At 38.3% G+C, this 19,294-nt stretch overlaps 1 protein-coding gene across 2 annotated transcripts; it reads right to left on the bottom strand.

The window, feature by feature from the left end:
* Positions 1–2,716: 2,716 nt before the first annotated feature.
* LOC111869821 (coatomer subunit epsilon) lies at positions 2,717–18,333 on the bottom strand. Of its 2 annotated transcripts, XM_023861610.2 has the most exons (6): positions 16,236–18,333; positions 11,780–11,943; positions 9,614–9,766; positions 9,368–9,503; positions 3,700–3,924; positions 2,717–2,954 (listed from the first exon to the last, which is right to left on the bottom strand). In XM_023861610.2, exons 1-6 carry the CDS (start codon positions 16,335–16,337, stop codon positions 2,826–2,828), a joined length of 909 nt encoding a protein of 302 aa, XP_023717378.1. In that variant the 5' UTR covers positions 16,338–18,333; the 3' UTR covers positions 2,717–2,825. The 2 variants fall into 2 exon arrangements, with proteins under 2 accessions (XP_023717378.1, XP_023717379.1); XM_023861611.2 differs by lacking the exon at positions 9,614–9,766.
* Between the last annotated feature and the right edge of the window lie 961 nt (positions 18,334–19,294).

Raw genomic sequence — 19,294 nt, forward strand, 5'->3', positions numbered from 1 at the left:
CGTACCGGCCGCGCTTCACTCTCCAGGAAAATTATTTAATTCCTGGTACTCATTTCTGTTAGAGGCTGAGTAAACCCCAGGGCCTAGTGCGTCTGGAAGGATTAGGTCAACTGAAAAAATCCAATGACCTCATCGGGATTTGGACCCGCGACCTTTCAGCTTGTAGCACAGCACCTCAACCACTATGCTACCGCCCACAGGAAAAATTATATTCTGTATATTTCAATTTTTGTTTTTAGACAGCAGACAAGAAGACAAAACGTTCCGGACTGACTGGTAGCAAGCTTTACCCAAATTTAGTCTCCTTTTAATTTCCTCCTGAATCAGGTTTTGATTTGTCATAGTCATTCCACATTTTCAAAACATCTGTTATCTACCTTTATGTCATGATTTTTCTCTGCATTCTGGTGATGAGACAGTAACATATACTTAATTTTCTCTTTGTTTACCTCTAGACCAACCTCCTTACTAGCAACAATTAAAGTTTGTGTTTTTCTTTATGGTAACTACAGGAGATGGACAAAAATATGGGAACACCCAACAAAAAACATATTACCGTGACTAAAATTATGTAGGACAACATCTGGCTTGCAGAACTGCTTGCAGTCTCCTTGGAATGGATAAACAGAGGTCCTGTATGATTTGCATGGGAATCTTGTACAATTCTTCCTGCAAAACATTGGCGAGTTCTGTTAACGATGATGCAGGTGGATAGCGCGCATGAAGATTGCTCTCCAAAACAGACCACAAAGGCTCAATAATATTGATATCTGGCGATTGTGGGGGCCATGGCAGACGTGACACTTCATCTTCGTGCTCAGAAAACCAGTCCTGGACGATGTGAGCTGTGTGAACACTGTCGTCTTGGTAAATGGCATCACCTTTGGGAAACAAGTTTGCACCATGGAATGGACCTGGTCACCCAAAATGGTCATATAATCATTGGCAGTAACGTGACATTGCAGGGTAATGATGAGTCTGCCAGAATACCACGATATGGCTGCCCATACCTTGATCAAAACCCCGCCATCTTTCACTCTTGGCAGCAAACAATCTGGATCATAAGCTTGGGATGGCGTTCTCCAGATGTAAACTTGGTCAGAAGTCGGAAACAGTGTGAAGGTGGACTCATCCGACCAAATGACCATCTTCCATTGCTCCATAGTCCAGGTTTTATGACTTCGGCACCACAATCTCCTCTTAGTGGCATTTTGATCACTGATGAGTGACTTTGGAATTGCAGCTCGTCCAGAAATACCCTGCTTGTGGAGTTCCCTTCTTACTGTTTTGGTGCTGACAGGGTTTGTGAGCCTGACATTCAGTTCAGCAGTCACTTTTGCAGCTGCAGCCTTCTTATTTTTCATCACAATCCTACGCAATGTTCATCTGTCTTGATCACACAACACACATTTCCATCCACACTGGTGTTTATCAGATGCAGTTTTTCCAGCGCTCTTGCATGCTGTCATAATCTTGGGTACTGTGCCTCGTGAAACACCAAAAACCTCGGCTACCTTGGTTACGGAAGCATCCACCATACGGGCCCAAACAATTTGCCCGCGTTCGAATTCTGTTAGCTCTGACATGATGCACTAAAAACAGCACAGAACACTGTCTCGACAACAAATGAAGCTTGCAACGTATTGCCAAGGTTGTACAGGCTTGGGCAGATGTGACGTCACCTACAAACGCCACTAAAATAAACACTTCAATTCGAGCATGCATTTCTAAAGCTGTTTCCATATTTTTGTCATCCCCTGTATATTATCACCTAGTAGATTCACATCATCAGCATAGACCAACAGCTGATATATTAAATTTATAATATTGTGGCATATAGACCAGTTGCTATCAAATGACGACACAAACATCTATAAAACAGCCTGTAAACTGCAACAGAGTAGCAGTGTTTTCTGTGCAGACTGTGCTGAGATGTTATTAGCAGGACAGTTAGTGGGAGTTCAGTGACTTGAGTTAGTTGGTGAGTGACTGAGTTAGTCAGTCAGAGAACTGCTGAGGTTCAGTTGTTGTGAAGAGCTGGTAGCTGAGGCCGGGGATAGTTCAGAACCCAGAGTAAGGGGAACATCCACCACTGGAAGCTGTTATCAAGCAATGGCAGTGAAACTGTGGCTGTAGACACTAGCATGTGTATAACAGTGTACTTTAAAATGTCATCATACTATATATCAAAGAGTCCAATAAACCTGGTCATCGATCCAAACCCAGTCTGTAGTCACACACCCTAAAACTGTGACAATCTTTTTTTTCCAGGTTTTCACATGCCTAATAAACATTAAAAAAAACTATAAATGCCATCAACACTACCTAACAATCAATACCTGAAACACATCACTCCCACCTTACAAATATTTAAAATAGAATTACATTTTTTCTAATTTTATTTAACCAATACAATTTAACTTTTTGCATAAATTATTTGAGACATATCACACAGAAAACTTACACTTAAAATTAAAATTTAAATCATATTATTATACATAAACATAAAAAATGGATCCATTTTAATAATTCAATAACAACATATATAATTCATAAAAACCGCCTGATGATGATCCTGATAGATCGAAACATGTAATGGATGAAAATAAAAAAACCCAAATATTAAATATTTTAATACTGGTTTATAATGTGTTGATGGCCCCTAAGTATACCTCTGTTACATGACACATAACAGGATGCAGAAAATAAAGCTATGTGGATCTGCCATTAACTTTATTGCAGGACTGTGCATTCATCTGCATTAATATTCCCACAAAAATTTGTCTGTTCTTTCATTCACTGCCACAGAGTTGCATTCATTAACATTATACTGATGCTGCAGGTGCATACTGTGACACCAACTGGTCGAACTCAGATTCTTTCTGAAGGTACTCCTTTATGAATGGGTGATCAAGATGTGAATCTTTGAGCTGACTCAAGTACCTGTTTGCAACCTGAAATACAAATATCCAGTATAATATATTTGTTCTAAAATACAAATACCTTCACCTAGATTTCAGATATCAGGCTTACAAACACTATTCTAATGTTTTCCAAATTTTCTTTTGTGTGTCGTCATAAAGAAAGAGGCAACATAGTGAAGTCAGCAATGAACATGACTGGTGTTCAAATATATCATTTACTACATGAAGATGCTGAATTAAGCACAAGTAAATCCTCTGAAAACGCCTCTATTTTGTCAAAATTCTAAGCAATAAAGCAAATATTAATAAAGGGATGATCCCAGTAATTTGCCAGCAACAATAATCTGATACATTATGTAAGCATGAGTGTAATAGTGATACTAATTGTAAAGAAATTCCTGACAATGACAACAGCCTGTCAATTTATCCATGCATGCAGGCTATGATCCTGTTCAAGATGCATAACCACACAAATTAATTTATATCTCCACAAGTTTTCATCAGATTACGTTAGTTTTCTGAAACTTTTAATTATTCCAGTGACAACTGATCCAAACTTGACTAACATCTTCACAAAACCTTTACCCGAAGCTGAAACTTTAAGTTTTTTAGAGTATTTCTTTGCATATTTCTTTTTACACTAACAATCTGGAGTTTTCAAAATTTGTGATGCGCAGTGTTTCGCCCCAGTGCCTGTGAACTTTCTGCAATTTTAGCCTCCTTGCTTCAACACTGTGGTAACTATGAAAACAACAAAGAAATGTAGTTATAGTACCTCTGGTGGTTTTCCTGTATGCTGGGACAGTACTATCATATTGATAAGTGTGTCTGGATTGTTACTGTCTTTATCCAGAGATTCTTGAAGAGAAGACTCGGCTTCTTCATACTTTCCCTGCCCAAGAAAACATGTTGCCTGTCCATTCAGTAATAAGGATGTACTACTATGCTTGTCATTCATCTCCTGAAAGATGTAATAGCCATCTTGCAATCTTTCTCCATTCTGCAACAAGACCATATTAGGTTATACAGAGTGGGGCACAGAAACTTCCTTTTTGTGAAGACGCATTGTGAAGGGAGGGGAGGTAGCAGAAAAGTGGGGATAGGCTCGGCAAACGCAGCAGTCGTGGAAGTTTCTGTCTAATACCCCTCAGTAGGAAACATGAGGTGGACGAGTGAGCAGCGTGCCTTTGCTCTCGAAGCCTATTTTTCGAACAACCATTCCTACATGGCAGTACAGCATGTGTTCCATACTCACTTCGGAATTAAGCCCAGAGGTCCGGTTCCCGATCAGAAATCGATTGTTTTGTGAGTAGAGAACTTTAGAACAACCGGGAGTGTGGTGAAAATATCATTAGGTCGACAACGGACCATTATGATGCCAGAAAATCTGGAGGCAGTTCAACAGTTGATTTTGAGATCTCCAAGACACTCTGCTCGCAAACATGCAGTTGACCTAGACATATCCGATCGTTCAATGCGCCGAATTCTTCAGGAACAGCTTCATTTCCATCCCTGTATGATGGTTGTTGTGCAAGAATTGTCACCACGTGATTTCCAGAACCGAATAACGGCGTGCGAAACGTTATTGGAAACTTTACCCCCTGACACACTTGTTTTCTTTAGTGATGAGGCACATTTTCACCTATCCGGATATGTCAACAAGCAGAATATGTGCTATTGGAGTGGTAACAATCTCAGAGAGCTCCATGAGAGGCCACTTCACAGTGATAAGGTGACAGTATGGTGTGTGTTGTAGAGAGTTGGAATTATTGGCCCTTATTTTTTTGAAGAAGACAATCATGCAGTTACTGTCAATTCACAGTGGTATGCGGACATGATTAAAAACTTTTTGGAACCAGCTCTTGAAGAAATGCATCTAGGAAATGTCTGGTTCCAACAGGATGGTGCCACGGCCCACACAGCCCGAGCTTCGATGAGAGTTTTGAGGGAAAAGTTCCCCGGACGGCTCATCTCGCTTCAAGGTGACACCCCGTGGGCAGCGCCCTCACCTGATACAACGCCCTGTGATTTTTTTTATGGGGATACCTCAAGGCAAAGGTTTTTAAACATCACCCCACACACCTGCTCCAGCTGAAGAATGTTTTTTGGCAGGAAGTAGCCCAAATTCCAGTGCACATGTTGGAACGTGCAGAGGGGAACTTCAGAAAACAGTTGCATCAGTGCATAGAGAATGGTGGCCACCACCTTCAAGATATTTTGTCTAAAACTACATGATTTAAAACTTTAAAGTATATTCTTTCATTAGCTAAACATAACTTTTGTCTTATCAGCAATAATTTTTCTTTTATTCGCGTTCAAAGAAAGGAAGTTTCTGCGCCCCACCCTGTAATATGGAGCCTCAACCTGAGAAGGCCCTAGTTTTAATAACATTAACAAATCTAATCACAAAATTATCCACTGTACTGATACTGTACTGTGATTATGAGGTCTAAGTCTGCTCTCATTATCTTGATGTGAAGATGGAAATTGTTCATTTCTCCTTGATGGCTGCAAAACAGACCACCACAGCGCTCAAGAAATTAAGAAATGGAGGCACAGTGTAACAACTGTGGCATGCTTCCTCTGTTATTTCCATTGAACTTTCAATCTGTGAAAGTGAACTTCTGATGCTCTTTCTTATAAGTAGTGTGACATGAAGGCTGAAAGCCAGGATATTTTAACAAGAAAACTCATTAATTTTTTGGCACCAGCTGGTGAACATGTTTCCACAATGAACAAAACATGCTCCCACATAAAAAATACCCAGGCCATTGCTAAGCCCACTTAACATGTAACTCAACACTGGAAGAATTTTCAGAATCAGTGTTTTTTTTCTTCTATGCACTCCATGCCAAGGCTATGTAAGGAGAACACAAGCCTTCTAGCCACAGAGGGGGAGGGTGAGCTAAGGTGTGTGTATGTGTGCATGACTTAATGAGTAAGTGCCCACTCCAGTAACTATCAACGGTAGTCAGACCCTACCTCTCGTTGAAGAGGAGGCCCCACTTAAACATGTACATGTCTGGGACAGAGCAAAAATCTTGGTCATGGATCCTGACAGGACTTGAAACCAAGAATTACTGTGCTGATGTGAGACGGGAGTAACTTAACCCTTTCGTGACGATCGCCGCTTATATGCGGCGCACCTGCTTTTTAAATGTTGCCGACTGCCGTATATATGCGGCATCACACGCCCTCTAATCTGACTTCAATTGAAGAACGTGTGTGTTTTCTACCGAAAATTGAATTATGTAGCATTATACATGAAATGTAGCCATAACTTTTGACATAAATACATGTATGGTCTTTGAAGCCTATGTCTGCTAAAATGTCTATGCAACCTGTGCAGAAGAAATATATTCAGGCTGTGTTTAGAGTCATGATTATTGTTCCTATACACATACGTACTTCGAGTAGCTAGGTGAAAACTGATATGGCACTTAGATAAGCATATAGCTTTGACTGCAGAATGAATGGGGCTTTCTTCTGAGCTAGTAAACAAATAAGAGCGTGTGCATACGCCAGTCCATAACAGTTCGCCAATACAGAGCGCAAAGTGTGAAGTGGCCAGGCGGAACAAAATGTCATACCGAGGTTACATGATTCAGTCAAAGGGTTGCTCTTTCTGGGAAGAAATCAACACCACGGAGGTGTGTGGTATGAAGCAAACATGGACAGAGGAGTGACTCGAGGTTTCACTGTCAGGAATGTGATGTCGGGCTCTGTGTGGACGGATGTTTTGAAGCCTATCACACACAACTTAATTTCTAAGGTAATTCTGCATGATTAATGAAAAGTAGAGTATTTAATAGAAAAGTTATGTTTTATACAGAGTACAGTGTTCGTTTCCGGTTTTAAATTCTGTATTTCTAAATTTTTATGCCGTTTTTCAAAAAATAATTGTGATCTTCAGACGAAAACATTGAAATATCACCGTGCTGTTTATAAAATCTAAACCTACTTTATTTTCTGAATATGACGATAATTTATCGCTTTGAAATTCCAATTTTCTTTGCTTTTACAGCGAATTTATAAAAGTTGTGCATTTCTGGTAAGAAAATTAAAAATCCTCTGTCCACCCAGTAAGGTTTACTTTAAATGCCGCTCGTCGCCCAAGGGTTAAAAGGTGGGCAAGCAGGGAGTAGTACTTAGTCTGTGAGTTGCACATATTTATGAAGGATATGTGGAAAAATAAGATGAATTTTAGATAAGCCAACTAAGGAAACAAGATTTCAGGAACTCATAACAGTCCCCATTCTGTAACAATTAACTCTCAGTCACCCAGCATGTATGGGGACTGGGGTATTCTGGTTACATGAATCCGCAGGTTGCATGAGAAGAACTTGCAAAGTCAAAACATGTTTGGTTCAATTCTTGAAAGTAAGTCTCCTTTGGCAACATAGCAGATCAATGGTGAAAGGTTTTGTATATACTGTAACACAAAAGCAGCCTCCATAGTCTAGGGGTAACGTTCCCACCTCATGACTCAAGGTATGCGAGTTCAAACCCGGCGGAGGTCGTGGAATATAGGACACTGTGAAACTTCTATAAGAGACCATACTTATGTGCCACAGTCTGTGTTTTAGGCAATTTTAGTGTAATGCAACCCCCTATTCAGAGACTATGCTGACCATCGACCATGCCTGGTTTTTACCAAACCACTCTGTAAAAACATATCACAATGGAGGTTTCCATCCCCAGCCTCTGAATTAACCAGTGCCATGCAGAACAATGCAGACTACATACTTCAGAGGACAATAACAAGTCCCCATTACTCATGCCTGTTCTGTGAGTGGTATTCATACTAGACAGCATGAAGACCTAAATCAGTTTCTTAAGTAATTATTTAGCATGTTATTTAAAGAGCAGCGGGATACGACAGGAAAATCAAGCACTTCAAAAATAATATTTTCATGATATAATAGTTATTCAATAATTACAAACTGTGTTAACAGTCTTAAAAATTCAACTATATTTATTCTAATAATTTTCAAGATAAATTAAAATTAAAGGATGATTATCCAAGAGTCTGCCAAAAATTGTTTGAATGTTCCAGTGGAAGAGTTGCATGTTCCTTGCATTGGTCTGACTCACAGCATGGGCTGACAAGACAACAGCTTTTACACGTTACAATTTCTCTTCAGTATCTTCCTAATAAATCACTGAACAGCTGGTGTGACGCAACTTTATGTGGTATGTGCATACTGACCATAATCCATAGCCCCTGTTATTGTGCTAAATATTCCATCAGTTGCATGACTCCCTCTGCTGAAATGCCACAAGACAGTTACACAATGAAAGAAGAGTTCACATAGAATATTCATGGCAAAAATTTCAAGCCATTACTCGTACAGTTCCAAATGTAAGAACTGATCACATAATCCAAAATAAATGAAGTCAGATGAAGTCACTACTGGGCAAACAAGAAGCAAATAAAAATGTCAGTTGTTCACTGAAGAGAAATTACTGCTAAGCTTGAAAATTTCCTTCAAGAATTCCTTTGGTGCCTTACAAAGGAGATCAGGGTTCAAAGCTTCAGGTTTGAAGTCTAGCTTATTTCCAAAAAATAATTTAAATGAATGAATGTGAAGTATTTTTATGGAGGTGCCAGAAATGTGTAACAACAGGGAGCATTTTCAGCATTTGCTGTGATGTGTGGGTTCCGTTTGTGATCTGTTGGACCATGAGCTTGTGGACTGGACTGTGGGTCCAAATACACACAGTTAAAGTTGACACAAGAAAGATCTCTCTTCTGTTGATACACAAACAATTTGCAGCAGACTCAGATAATCTCCCTGTACTATTAGAGTGTATCACTGAAAATGTAATGAAACTTCGGTACTGTGACACAATAGGCTGACAGCATAATCAAACAATGGACTCAAGGGTTGACAGGTGGCTTCTTGACCTAGCAAAAGTGAAGCAATGGAAGACTCCTTGGTTTCTTAATTAGATCCACAACAAGAATGAATTTCACCAGTGAAAACAAAACACCAAGTTCAGTTGTAATCTAGCTCTGGTATGCTGTACTTACAAAAAACTGAAACTTATTCTGCATCATAATTACTGCTTACTCATCTCTACAAATAATAAAAGGTGGAAAAAAGGTAAAGTTGTCCCTGTGTTTAACTAATTAAGAACTACACCATGAAGGTGCATGGGGGAGTGCATGTATAGATCCACATTTTCTTGACCTCAGCACTAGCTGGAGGCGAATGATCAGTTTCACACTCCGACCACTTTACCCCCAGAGAAAGAGCCCCTGGTACCCATTGGATAGGAGGTTGGGTTGACCCCAGAGCCAGTCTGGTTGACATGGAGGACAGAAAACTCTTGACATGACCGGGATGCAAACTCTAAACCCTCAGTCGTCCAGCCCGTAGCCAGTCACTATACCGACTATGCTATTCTCCACAAATAATAGAAGAAAAAATATACTGTACCATCATAATGGACACCCAAGCTGTGGCAAGTTGTGTTAGTGTAGCATCATCATCCATTTCTTGCATTGACTTAAGTTCCTTCCAAGCCAGATCAACCCGATCCATTTTCAAGTAGATCTGTAGTGATAAAGCTGAGCTATAATGAACAAAAGAATCATAAAATAGCCATAGTGCATATAAAGGAAACAATTTCAAACAACATGACATAAAATATGGAAAAAAAAAAAAAAACAGCAATGAACTCACCATTCAAGATGATCAGCTTCATTCAAAAGTCTTAGAGCCGAGTCATACTTGCGTTCAAGGTAATAGATTGATGCTGCTACAATTATAAATGTGTGATTGCTAACATCCACATTCCCAGAGACTTGCTGATCCAAGCTTGAGACAAGACTTTCTCTAGGCAATTAACAGAAACGAGACCCCTTATCAAAAATATCCAATTTGAAAACAAAAATTAAAATATATATACATGAAAAAACATGATACATAAAAGACAAACTAATTTCAGAAAACATCACAAAACAGAAAATCCCAATTTCCATGCAGTATTTTTGTAAATGTTTTCCATCTACTGTGCATATTAGCTGTCAGTTTATAAACAATCAGACCACAAAATATACTTTTTTCAGATTTTCATTTAAAACCCCTACATGTTTCACCATAAATTCACAGCATCAATAGGGAATATTTCATACTGTTTACAATAGCCTAGTCTAGAGACAGGACTGAAGAAGTCACAATCCATTTATTCCATTTTAATATACATTTGAATAGCTTAAATACATGATTTTAGAATACAATTTGGGTATAATATTACGTTGTAAACAATATGGAAGTACTGCTGATGACACCATGCACCCACAATGATGTAAAATTTATTTCAACGCATATCTTAAACAGATGTATCACATTGTCTAGTTATCCATTTGCAGAACTATTTAAAAAATTGAAGAAAGTCGTCTTCTGGGTTTTTTAAATATGTAAGTTTTGAGGTTTTTCACAGCGATGACTATGAAGAAAGTTGTCTTCTGGGTTTTGGCGCCGTGTATTCTTCGTTTTGGCCGACANTTATTCACATGGTGACTGAATTTTTTTTTTCTTAATAAGATGGCATAATTAGGATAAGTTTAACAACTAATGTAGTGCATTTTCAAGTTCTAAAGTATTAAGCAACACCAGTTCCAGTCCAACTTCAGCTAATGATGGAGATGTCGCTATCAAATTGCCATACACATTCTGAATGTGAAGTTGAATGATTACTGAATGGTACCAGCGTTCCTCTTGATACAAGTTCATATAACCATCATGTTAGTATAATTGATGGCAGGAAGTTAAGAAGTATTAAAATGGGATATCTCCAATGCCATAATCTGCATAGTAAATATTACAGAAACTAGTTAATTAGTATCTGCAATATTCACCTCTAGCTAACTGATAAACACTGACAGCCAACTGGATCCTAAAGAAGGAATTCACTTCTTTGAGATCCAGATGAATAAAACAATTATAACTATGTCCCCATCATACAAATATATGTTTTCATTGATCAATTCACACCAAGCCACAACTATGCAAACCCCTGAGCCATATCACACCCCCCATCAAGTTCCACACCACCAATAGGACATGCTGTCACAAGAAACTGCTCCAACGCTTTCTTCCCTGTAAGCAATGTAGTTACTCCTTTTCAAGCAGCAGCTCTATATATAATTAACTCACTAAAAGAACAACACTTGTTATAGAACCCACCCCATCTCTAACAATAGTAGATCACAAGTGTGACCACCAGAAATGGAACCTCTCCATAAAAAAACAAACATAAAGATCCAGCAATGCAAAAATAACCGAAAGAGCTAACAACCATCAGCCATATTCCAAAGCATCAAAGAATACATTCAAAGGGATTTCCTCCTGTAATATTTTGGTTTAATTTTTTATTTTTAATTTTGTTAAAATTGTAATATGAATGTTTAATTACAAGTTTAATGTATGTATAGACAGAAGTTGGACCCAACAGACCCAAGATTAACCAACAAATTCCATACTACCACTGTAGTTTATGTAATCTGTCACCAGTTGTGTATTACTCAAGATCACCTGAAGATGGCTTATAGAGGCTGAAACATGTGGACTGAGTGAGTATATGAGTGAACAATAAAAAAAATTGTTTTGTGAACGTAACACCTCTTATTTCTATTTCAGCACCACAAACAGAAAGCAGCACTACAAGATAATCATGTTCATTTTTAATTTATTACAAGCAGTTTCAGTAAACATATCTTACCATAGAAGAATGGAAGTGGCAATGAGGAAGAGGGAAAACCAAGGAACTAATGTTCAATTTGTACTCCATCTACCTGCAACACCCTAGTGCTTTCCTTTTCACAACAGTGCTTCCACAGCTCCTACCTTTTTGACGGAACAGCAAAATATTCCGCCAAGAGTCTAAGAGGCTGCAATTCAGCAGGAGAAGCTGCACTGATCTCATCAAGGACCACTCGATATTTTCTCTGAGCAATGTACGCTCTATAGAGAAATGCATCTCTTTCTACTTGAAGAGATGAAGTGCTAGGCTGTAACAATGAAATAAGACTTCAGGATATCCTCATCGATGACTACCATATTAAAGTGGTGAGGACTTCATGCTCCTGCAAGCTGAAGAGCCATGCTTGTGGGAATTTTAACATTGTAATATGACTATACAAGTAACACAAAATAGAGTCCTTAAGAGTTCCAGGTTTAGTGCTGTGTGTGTTGGGGGTGAAAGGAAGCTAAATAATTGAAATGAATAATTTTCATTTCGTGCATTCTGTTGTGTTATAATATACAATTTCTTTATTAAAATCAATCACAACACCTTTATATTGTTGTGTTGTGACAGATTTTAANGAAAAACTACAAATATGTCGACTCCCATATCTTGGAACCCACATGTGGGTCATTGCATCTGAATCATTTCTAGGTAAGACTTGTCACTCACATGGAGTCGAACATAATATTATAACTACCACAATGAAGATACTGTCTTTTGGGACATAACACTGGGTAGTTAGGTAGATAGTGACCATTGTTTTGAGGGAATGTGGTGCCTCCATCTTACTCCTGAAGATGGCACCAACAAATTCTTTCAATATTTTATCTATCGAACTACACAGGATCACATCCCAGAGGACAGTAATCATGAGCAGTATTATTTCAACAAATCAATACACTGAACAATAAAGCTACTTCTTCTAAATCCAGAGAACAGTGTAGACTGCATGAGGCAGACTCTGTTGTGTGAGCGCACTTTTATAACTAGTTTTGTAGTTGTGCGATGGTGAAATCAACCTGCCGTTGGATTATTTCTCAGATGAGGCATAGTTTCAATGAAGTAGGCATGTAAATACCCAGAATAATGGCATTTATCATAAAATCCCGGACTGATACATGAAGTGCCTTTATGTAATATTAAGTGGTTATATGGGCCGCACCATAGCTCCAAGTACTTCGGTTTCCCCTACCCATCTTCATTCCACCAATTGCTCCACAATCCCCCTCACCTATCATCTGGGGCTCGTTCAACAGGCCAGAAGTGGCTGCAGTACAAGAGACTTAGTCCCACCCCAGCAGCATTAAAATAAAGGAAAAAAAGAAAGGTGGATATATATGGTCTGGGGGGCACGCGGTAGCGTAGTTAGTTGTGGCACTACGCTACAAGCATAGGTTTAAGACCTGATGAGGTCAGTGGATTTTTTCAATTAACCTAATCCTTCCAGCTGAGCTATGGTTCTGGGGTCGACTCAGCCTCTAACAGAAACGAGTACCAGGAATATTCTTGGGGGTTAAGGGCGGCCAGCGCATAGGGCTGACAACCTTGCCGCCATCTATGGGCTGATTGTCTAGAAAATGTGGGAACCTCAACATCTCACAACGCTATGGGCCTCCACAACCTGTTACAGGGATACCTTTACTTTACTTTACTTTACGATATGGTCTATCAATGCTACAAGAATTACTCAACACTATTTTTTTTTCAGAGACAAATTCAGAAAGTTACAGCAGACTAATTCTCACACCAATTTCTGAACACCTAAGTGAAGAGAATATGTGTTCTTTTAGCAAATGGTGCAACTCCCACACAGTCCCCTTCTCATATAACACCTTTCATGAATCAGTAATTAGCCATCCTTTGTGTTCTACTCATTCCTTTGTATGATTCTGTACGCTTATTACCTACAGGGAAATCTGAAGAACTATCCACCAAAACAATCCATATATACAGACCAAACTTCAATAAAACATTGAGTGCACAGTATCGTAATTTTGTGACAAGATCTTTAAAAACTTTCAGTAATATATTCACCATATCTGAAGTATATCTAACAGCTGAAAGAGATAATTTCCAGCATCTGTTATAACATGCGATAAATTATGTTACATACGTACTACATAAGGTTAATGTAGACATCAGTGACTAATTGCAATCTAATGGCATGCTAACATGTGGGTTTCAAAATAAATGGGTCACCTGAATACAATTTATTAAGGGCATATTTACATACAGAACAAGAAGTTTTACACAAAACTAAGGTTAATGCTTTTTTTTTTCAGATGCTTTCATCTATACAGGAAGGCTAAAAAGAATTATACAGCAGATTACATTAGTAATTCATAAGTATCAATTCCAATTACCTCCGAGATGTCCAGACATGGAATGTAAATAAATTATGTTCTCCTCTGCGAGTTTCAGACTGTTAAAGTGTAGTACTTGCTAACATACTGTTACATGTACACCCATTGTTAGGCAACGTGTTGGTAAACAGCCCATTGCTAGGTTATGCAACAATAAATGAGGTTCTGTTTTCTGTGCGGTCTGTGACAAGCAACTGTAGAATAACAAGGCTATGCAATACGTTTCTAAGCAACGGCTGGGTAAACACACTCCACATAAGCCATGAGGTCAGCAACAACTGAGACGTGTTTTCTGTGAGATTTGTGCAGAATGCTTATAAGGGAAATGAATGCAGTGACAGAGTTAGTTCAAGGGTAGTTACGAGTCAGCCATATGGTGGAGGAGTGAGTCCAGTTAGTTCTGAGGTTCCATAGTGATTGAAGATGAAATAGCAGGAAGACTTCACAGTGCTTCAAAGTGCTAGTTTTTGTTTTGTGATCTGTTGCTATGAGATGACTAGTAGAAACTGAGAATCCTTGTGTGTGTGTGTGGGCGCGCGCGCGCAACGGTGAACTGTAAATTGTGTACACCAGTGATAGTGCTGTATTAATTGTAATTAAGAGAGACTGTAATTGAAGTGCCAATAAATTCAATCATCTGATCTAGAATCCGTTATTTTCGCAATGCATACCACCCTACATGCAACAATATAAAACATCACCATACAGAATTTTTATATATTGTCACATGATGGAGTGACTATAGATGTGGTCTGGATTGGTAATCAGATTTATCAGACTCTATAACACACAACTTGTGACTACACTTTACAAATCACTATTACACAAAGAATAGTGGCCTGTGCTGCTTCCAACAGTGGACCATCATCTGCTCCAGGGCTCACGTCTTTGCAGGCTGCTGGCCTGGCCACCTCACATCAACCTCCCATTCTTCTAACTGCCACCTCAAGAATATCCCATAATAGCAGATGGTCCTCATTATATAGCCCCAGCAAGAACCGCACAGAAACCAATGCTTCCAACAGTTCTTCTAATACTGGGTGACAACACTATCTGCATGGACCACACAGAAACACAGAAAACACAGCTCCTCTGTTGCATGTACAATCACTTTTAACTGATCAACCCAGTGATTGCTCTCTCTTCAGTTATGTCACATTATGTTTATCGCCAATCTACATACTAAATTCCAGTTGTACATTAATTTTTATTATTATTAATAATTAATTAATTATTTTATATAAATTTCACACAGTCACCATGTTATTTTCCACTGCACAAAAATGTGATGTCAACAAAAGTTATGTATTCTTCAAGGGCCAATCACATAATGACATGTTTAGGTCTAATATTAAATGGTGCTGGTATCTCCACTTCAACAGTCTTCAGTCACCATGTCAGCATTATTGTAGGTAGGGAATTAAAGTGCACAGTCACAGGGAAGCCTCCAGTGGTATAATGGTCTTACTATGGTTCATGAAAATCTACAAAATGGCTAACAGTTTTTTGCAGGATGGGTGTAAAGGACATGTGGCAGATCAGTGTGTGCATGTATACACAAACACACATACAGATGGATAAAAAAATACATTGGGCATAATCTATTTGGGGGGGGGGGGGATTTTTGAAAGNATGAAACTGTCAGTATCTAGGCTATACACTGGCAAATTGTAGGATGACTGATGAACTGCTGAGAATTTGGACGGAAGTGACCAAGGCCTAATACCTCACCAAGAAACTGCTGAGCATCACGTTCACCGGCACAAATTAAAAGCGAATAGGAGACAGCCCCAAGCAGCATAGTAAAACAGTGTGGTCAACTCCACAGCACTTAATATTACTCAAATCAGCACATTGCAACATAATACAAATCTAACGTTACGTGGACTCATATCCCAAATATTTTTAGTTTTACACATATGAAATGTGAAGTTTTCTTTTCATTACAACCCCTTGATGATGGCCTTGTAAGGGCCAACATATCTTGGGGTCCCTGTAACACACAGTGTACTTCCGCAATAAATGAGTTATACTTGGATGGTAATCTGCATTTGATTTTACGCAGATAGTATACAGAGAAACGAAACATATCAACGCAAATACGAGTATAAAGACATATATTCATATTCCTACCCCTACAGCCTCGAGGTAAAAGAAAACACTTTCACAAAGATTAGAATTGCCCACTTACCTTCAGCTTCTGTGCTTCGTTGATACATTGTTGGTAATTTCCAATATAAAACGCATTCTTAACATCAAATAATTCATCGACCTCTCCCTGCTGACGTGCCATTATGTTTTAACACGGGTGTTGATGATATCGATACCTAACCCCACTAACACGGAACTACTTTGCAATTCACTCTTTCTCTTGCGTTCTCTTACATGAAATTAAATTTCTCGCCCGTTTCGTTTGTAGTAGATGGCGACACTGATATATCGCGTGGACGCTTGTGTAAGACTAGTAGAATTGAAAATTGGGAGTTTGTAGAAACCAGCCCCCGGAAACTCTTGGTTAATGGTGTTATTTTTATTACTTCTACGTGGATCGAATGATAAGTAAGAATCAGTGTTCAATGTATCCCTGCTTTATTAAGAGGAACCTTTTGATACACAAAGCCGTTTTATATATATTCACACACATAACCATGACAACACATAATTTCCGCGGTGACGTCACATGACATTACTGCTGCCATCTCTAGGCAGACGTACCTTGACTAAATGAGAAATGGCCATCAGCACCGACAGCATCATCAATAAAATAAAATGCTACCATACCATCCAATGCGACCTCGCCTCCGCCCTCAAGTTCGCATGAATGGCAATACGTTATTTTACTACCACATATATTGTGCTGCAGAGGTTCTTACTCCGTTGTTATTTTTTTCTCTTATGAACTGGGTTCAATATCATTTCACTCATACCCGTTCCAAAGGACATGAGTGAAGTAATATTGAACGCAGTTCAAAATTAAAAAAAAAAAACATAAGGGGGTACGAACCTCTGAAGCACAAGGGGTCAGGGTTGCAAAACCAGAAAGTTTCTCACCAGTGTCTGTAGAGTAATAACATTTCATTCATATCAGTCCAAACTCACCTTACCCAAATGCATTGGACATTGTGAACTACAACATACATAGAATACTTGTGTTGTTTTCATCAAATATATTTCTATTTAACTTCACAATTTTGGTAACAACTTACACTTAAAACCCTCACATAACATAGATTTTTGGTTACATTAAAGCATAATAAATTATATACAGCATATAATATATATATCATATTTTACAGAATTACAATTAATACTGAAATCTATATGGGAAAGAGTAACATACCTTAGAGAATACGGGAAATCTGATATTCATCCTTCATTTCAGTAATGCGGAGGATTATATGGCAAATTAATATATCTTACAGAATATTGGAAACATGGCATCATCTTCCAGTACAGTACTGGACAGGATTATTTGGCAAATGTAATAAAAGCCTGACTCTTACAATTTCCAACATTTCCCGAAATATTCTCCTTCGAATGTTGCCATTACTAACTATATTTTATTTTTCGACAAATGTTAAGGATATACATATACTTTAATTGAACGATATCCACCTACAATACTAGTGCTCAAATATTAGATAGGGAAATCACTGCTTACGATCTGAGGCTAAGGAAAATCATTCAACATTCTTCTAAGCATTAAAACAAAAACGAACATATGACTATATATGTTCCACACTAAACTATAAAATACAATTAAAAGAATGTCAGCTGTAACAAATCCTACTTTCCTGTAAGCAGTTTAAAAGAGGGAAACAAAATATTTCCCTGATGTTGTATACTACCTGCTAGCACGTGTAAGCCTGGGGGATTAGATGGCAAGAATGTAATCCGTTGTCTATCTCACCGAAATACATATATACATACTTACAATTCACTTGCCATCATTCTTCATGCTATAACACATACTCTACGCACTAATGTGCACATTTTACACTGTCATTTAACAGGATTGCCAGCATAACACCAATGACAATATGTACTTCACTTAGCGCACCACATTGTAATAAGCAAGAATTCTTCATGCAAAGAACATATATGTACATAAAAGGGAAAACTTTTGAATCCACTGTGGGTGAATTGAAATCTTAACATTCTTGAAAACACTACAAAAACTCACTACATATCACTTATACAGGCTGTCCCAGGTGGAATGTGCCAAACTTCGGGAGGGTATTACTTATGTTAAAGTATGACGATATAACCAAAAACACCTATGTCCAAAGTTGAATGGTTACGGAGATAATGGCCAGAGAAGTGTGAAATTTTGACCGGTGTTACACACTTGTTGATCACAAAATACATATTAAAACAGGCAGGAATATGTGGTTTCTGTAATGTTAATAATGTACGTAACATCAAACAAATTTGTGAGTGACATGACACCATTAAATTGAACTATAAAAAACTAGAACGCCATGTCAAAGTTGTCGTTAAGAGTACCAAGCACTATACATGACACACGAATGGCAACCGCTGACGTAACATTGCTGACTGCGCGTTTTGGTATTCAAGTGTATGGGGCTAACGTAAGCTGCCATCACTACACTCAAGGAAAACGTAGATAAGACATGCCAGCTGACAGGTGCAGTGCGTGAACTCGACAGAAGACCACACTTTTCTTGGGCCATAATCTCTGTAAACGTTCAAATTTGAAAAAAAGGTGTTTTGGGTTATATCGGCATACTATAACATAAAGAACACATTCCCGAAGTTTGGCACATTCCTCCTGGGACACACTGTATATTATACAAAAAATATGAGGTCCCACTACAGAAATTAAATTCCACTCTACACTCGTCATTAAAATGGGCAAAACAACATACATTATAACCACCAAACTATCACACAGAATTAAGAAATATAATCATTTTTCACACGCTCCTTACAAGTACTTATACTAACGCAAAAAGGAACATCATTCTCACTAATAATAAACCCCACCTGTCTATTCGGGGCTACCTACCAATACTACTGCATCTTTTCTGTCATACCAGATATGCAGTCATAAAATCTAATTCACTCTCTATCCATATAACCAATAAAAAAAATTTTATGCAAATCACTGTACATACTTCACACGAGATTATTAATAACAGTGCAAGAATAACCTCAAACACACACTGTCTCTCACTACACACACACTATTCTTATATGCACTTACTTTTGTTAAATCAATAAATGTAC

Source organism: Cryptotermes secundus, unplaced genomic scaffold, assembly GCF_002891405.2.
Source record: "Cryptotermes secundus unplaced genomic scaffold, Csec_1.0 scaffold245, whole genome shotgun sequence".
NCBI classification, from domain to species: Eukaryota; Metazoa; Arthropoda; class Insecta; order Blattodea; family Kalotermitidae; genus Cryptotermes; species Cryptotermes secundus.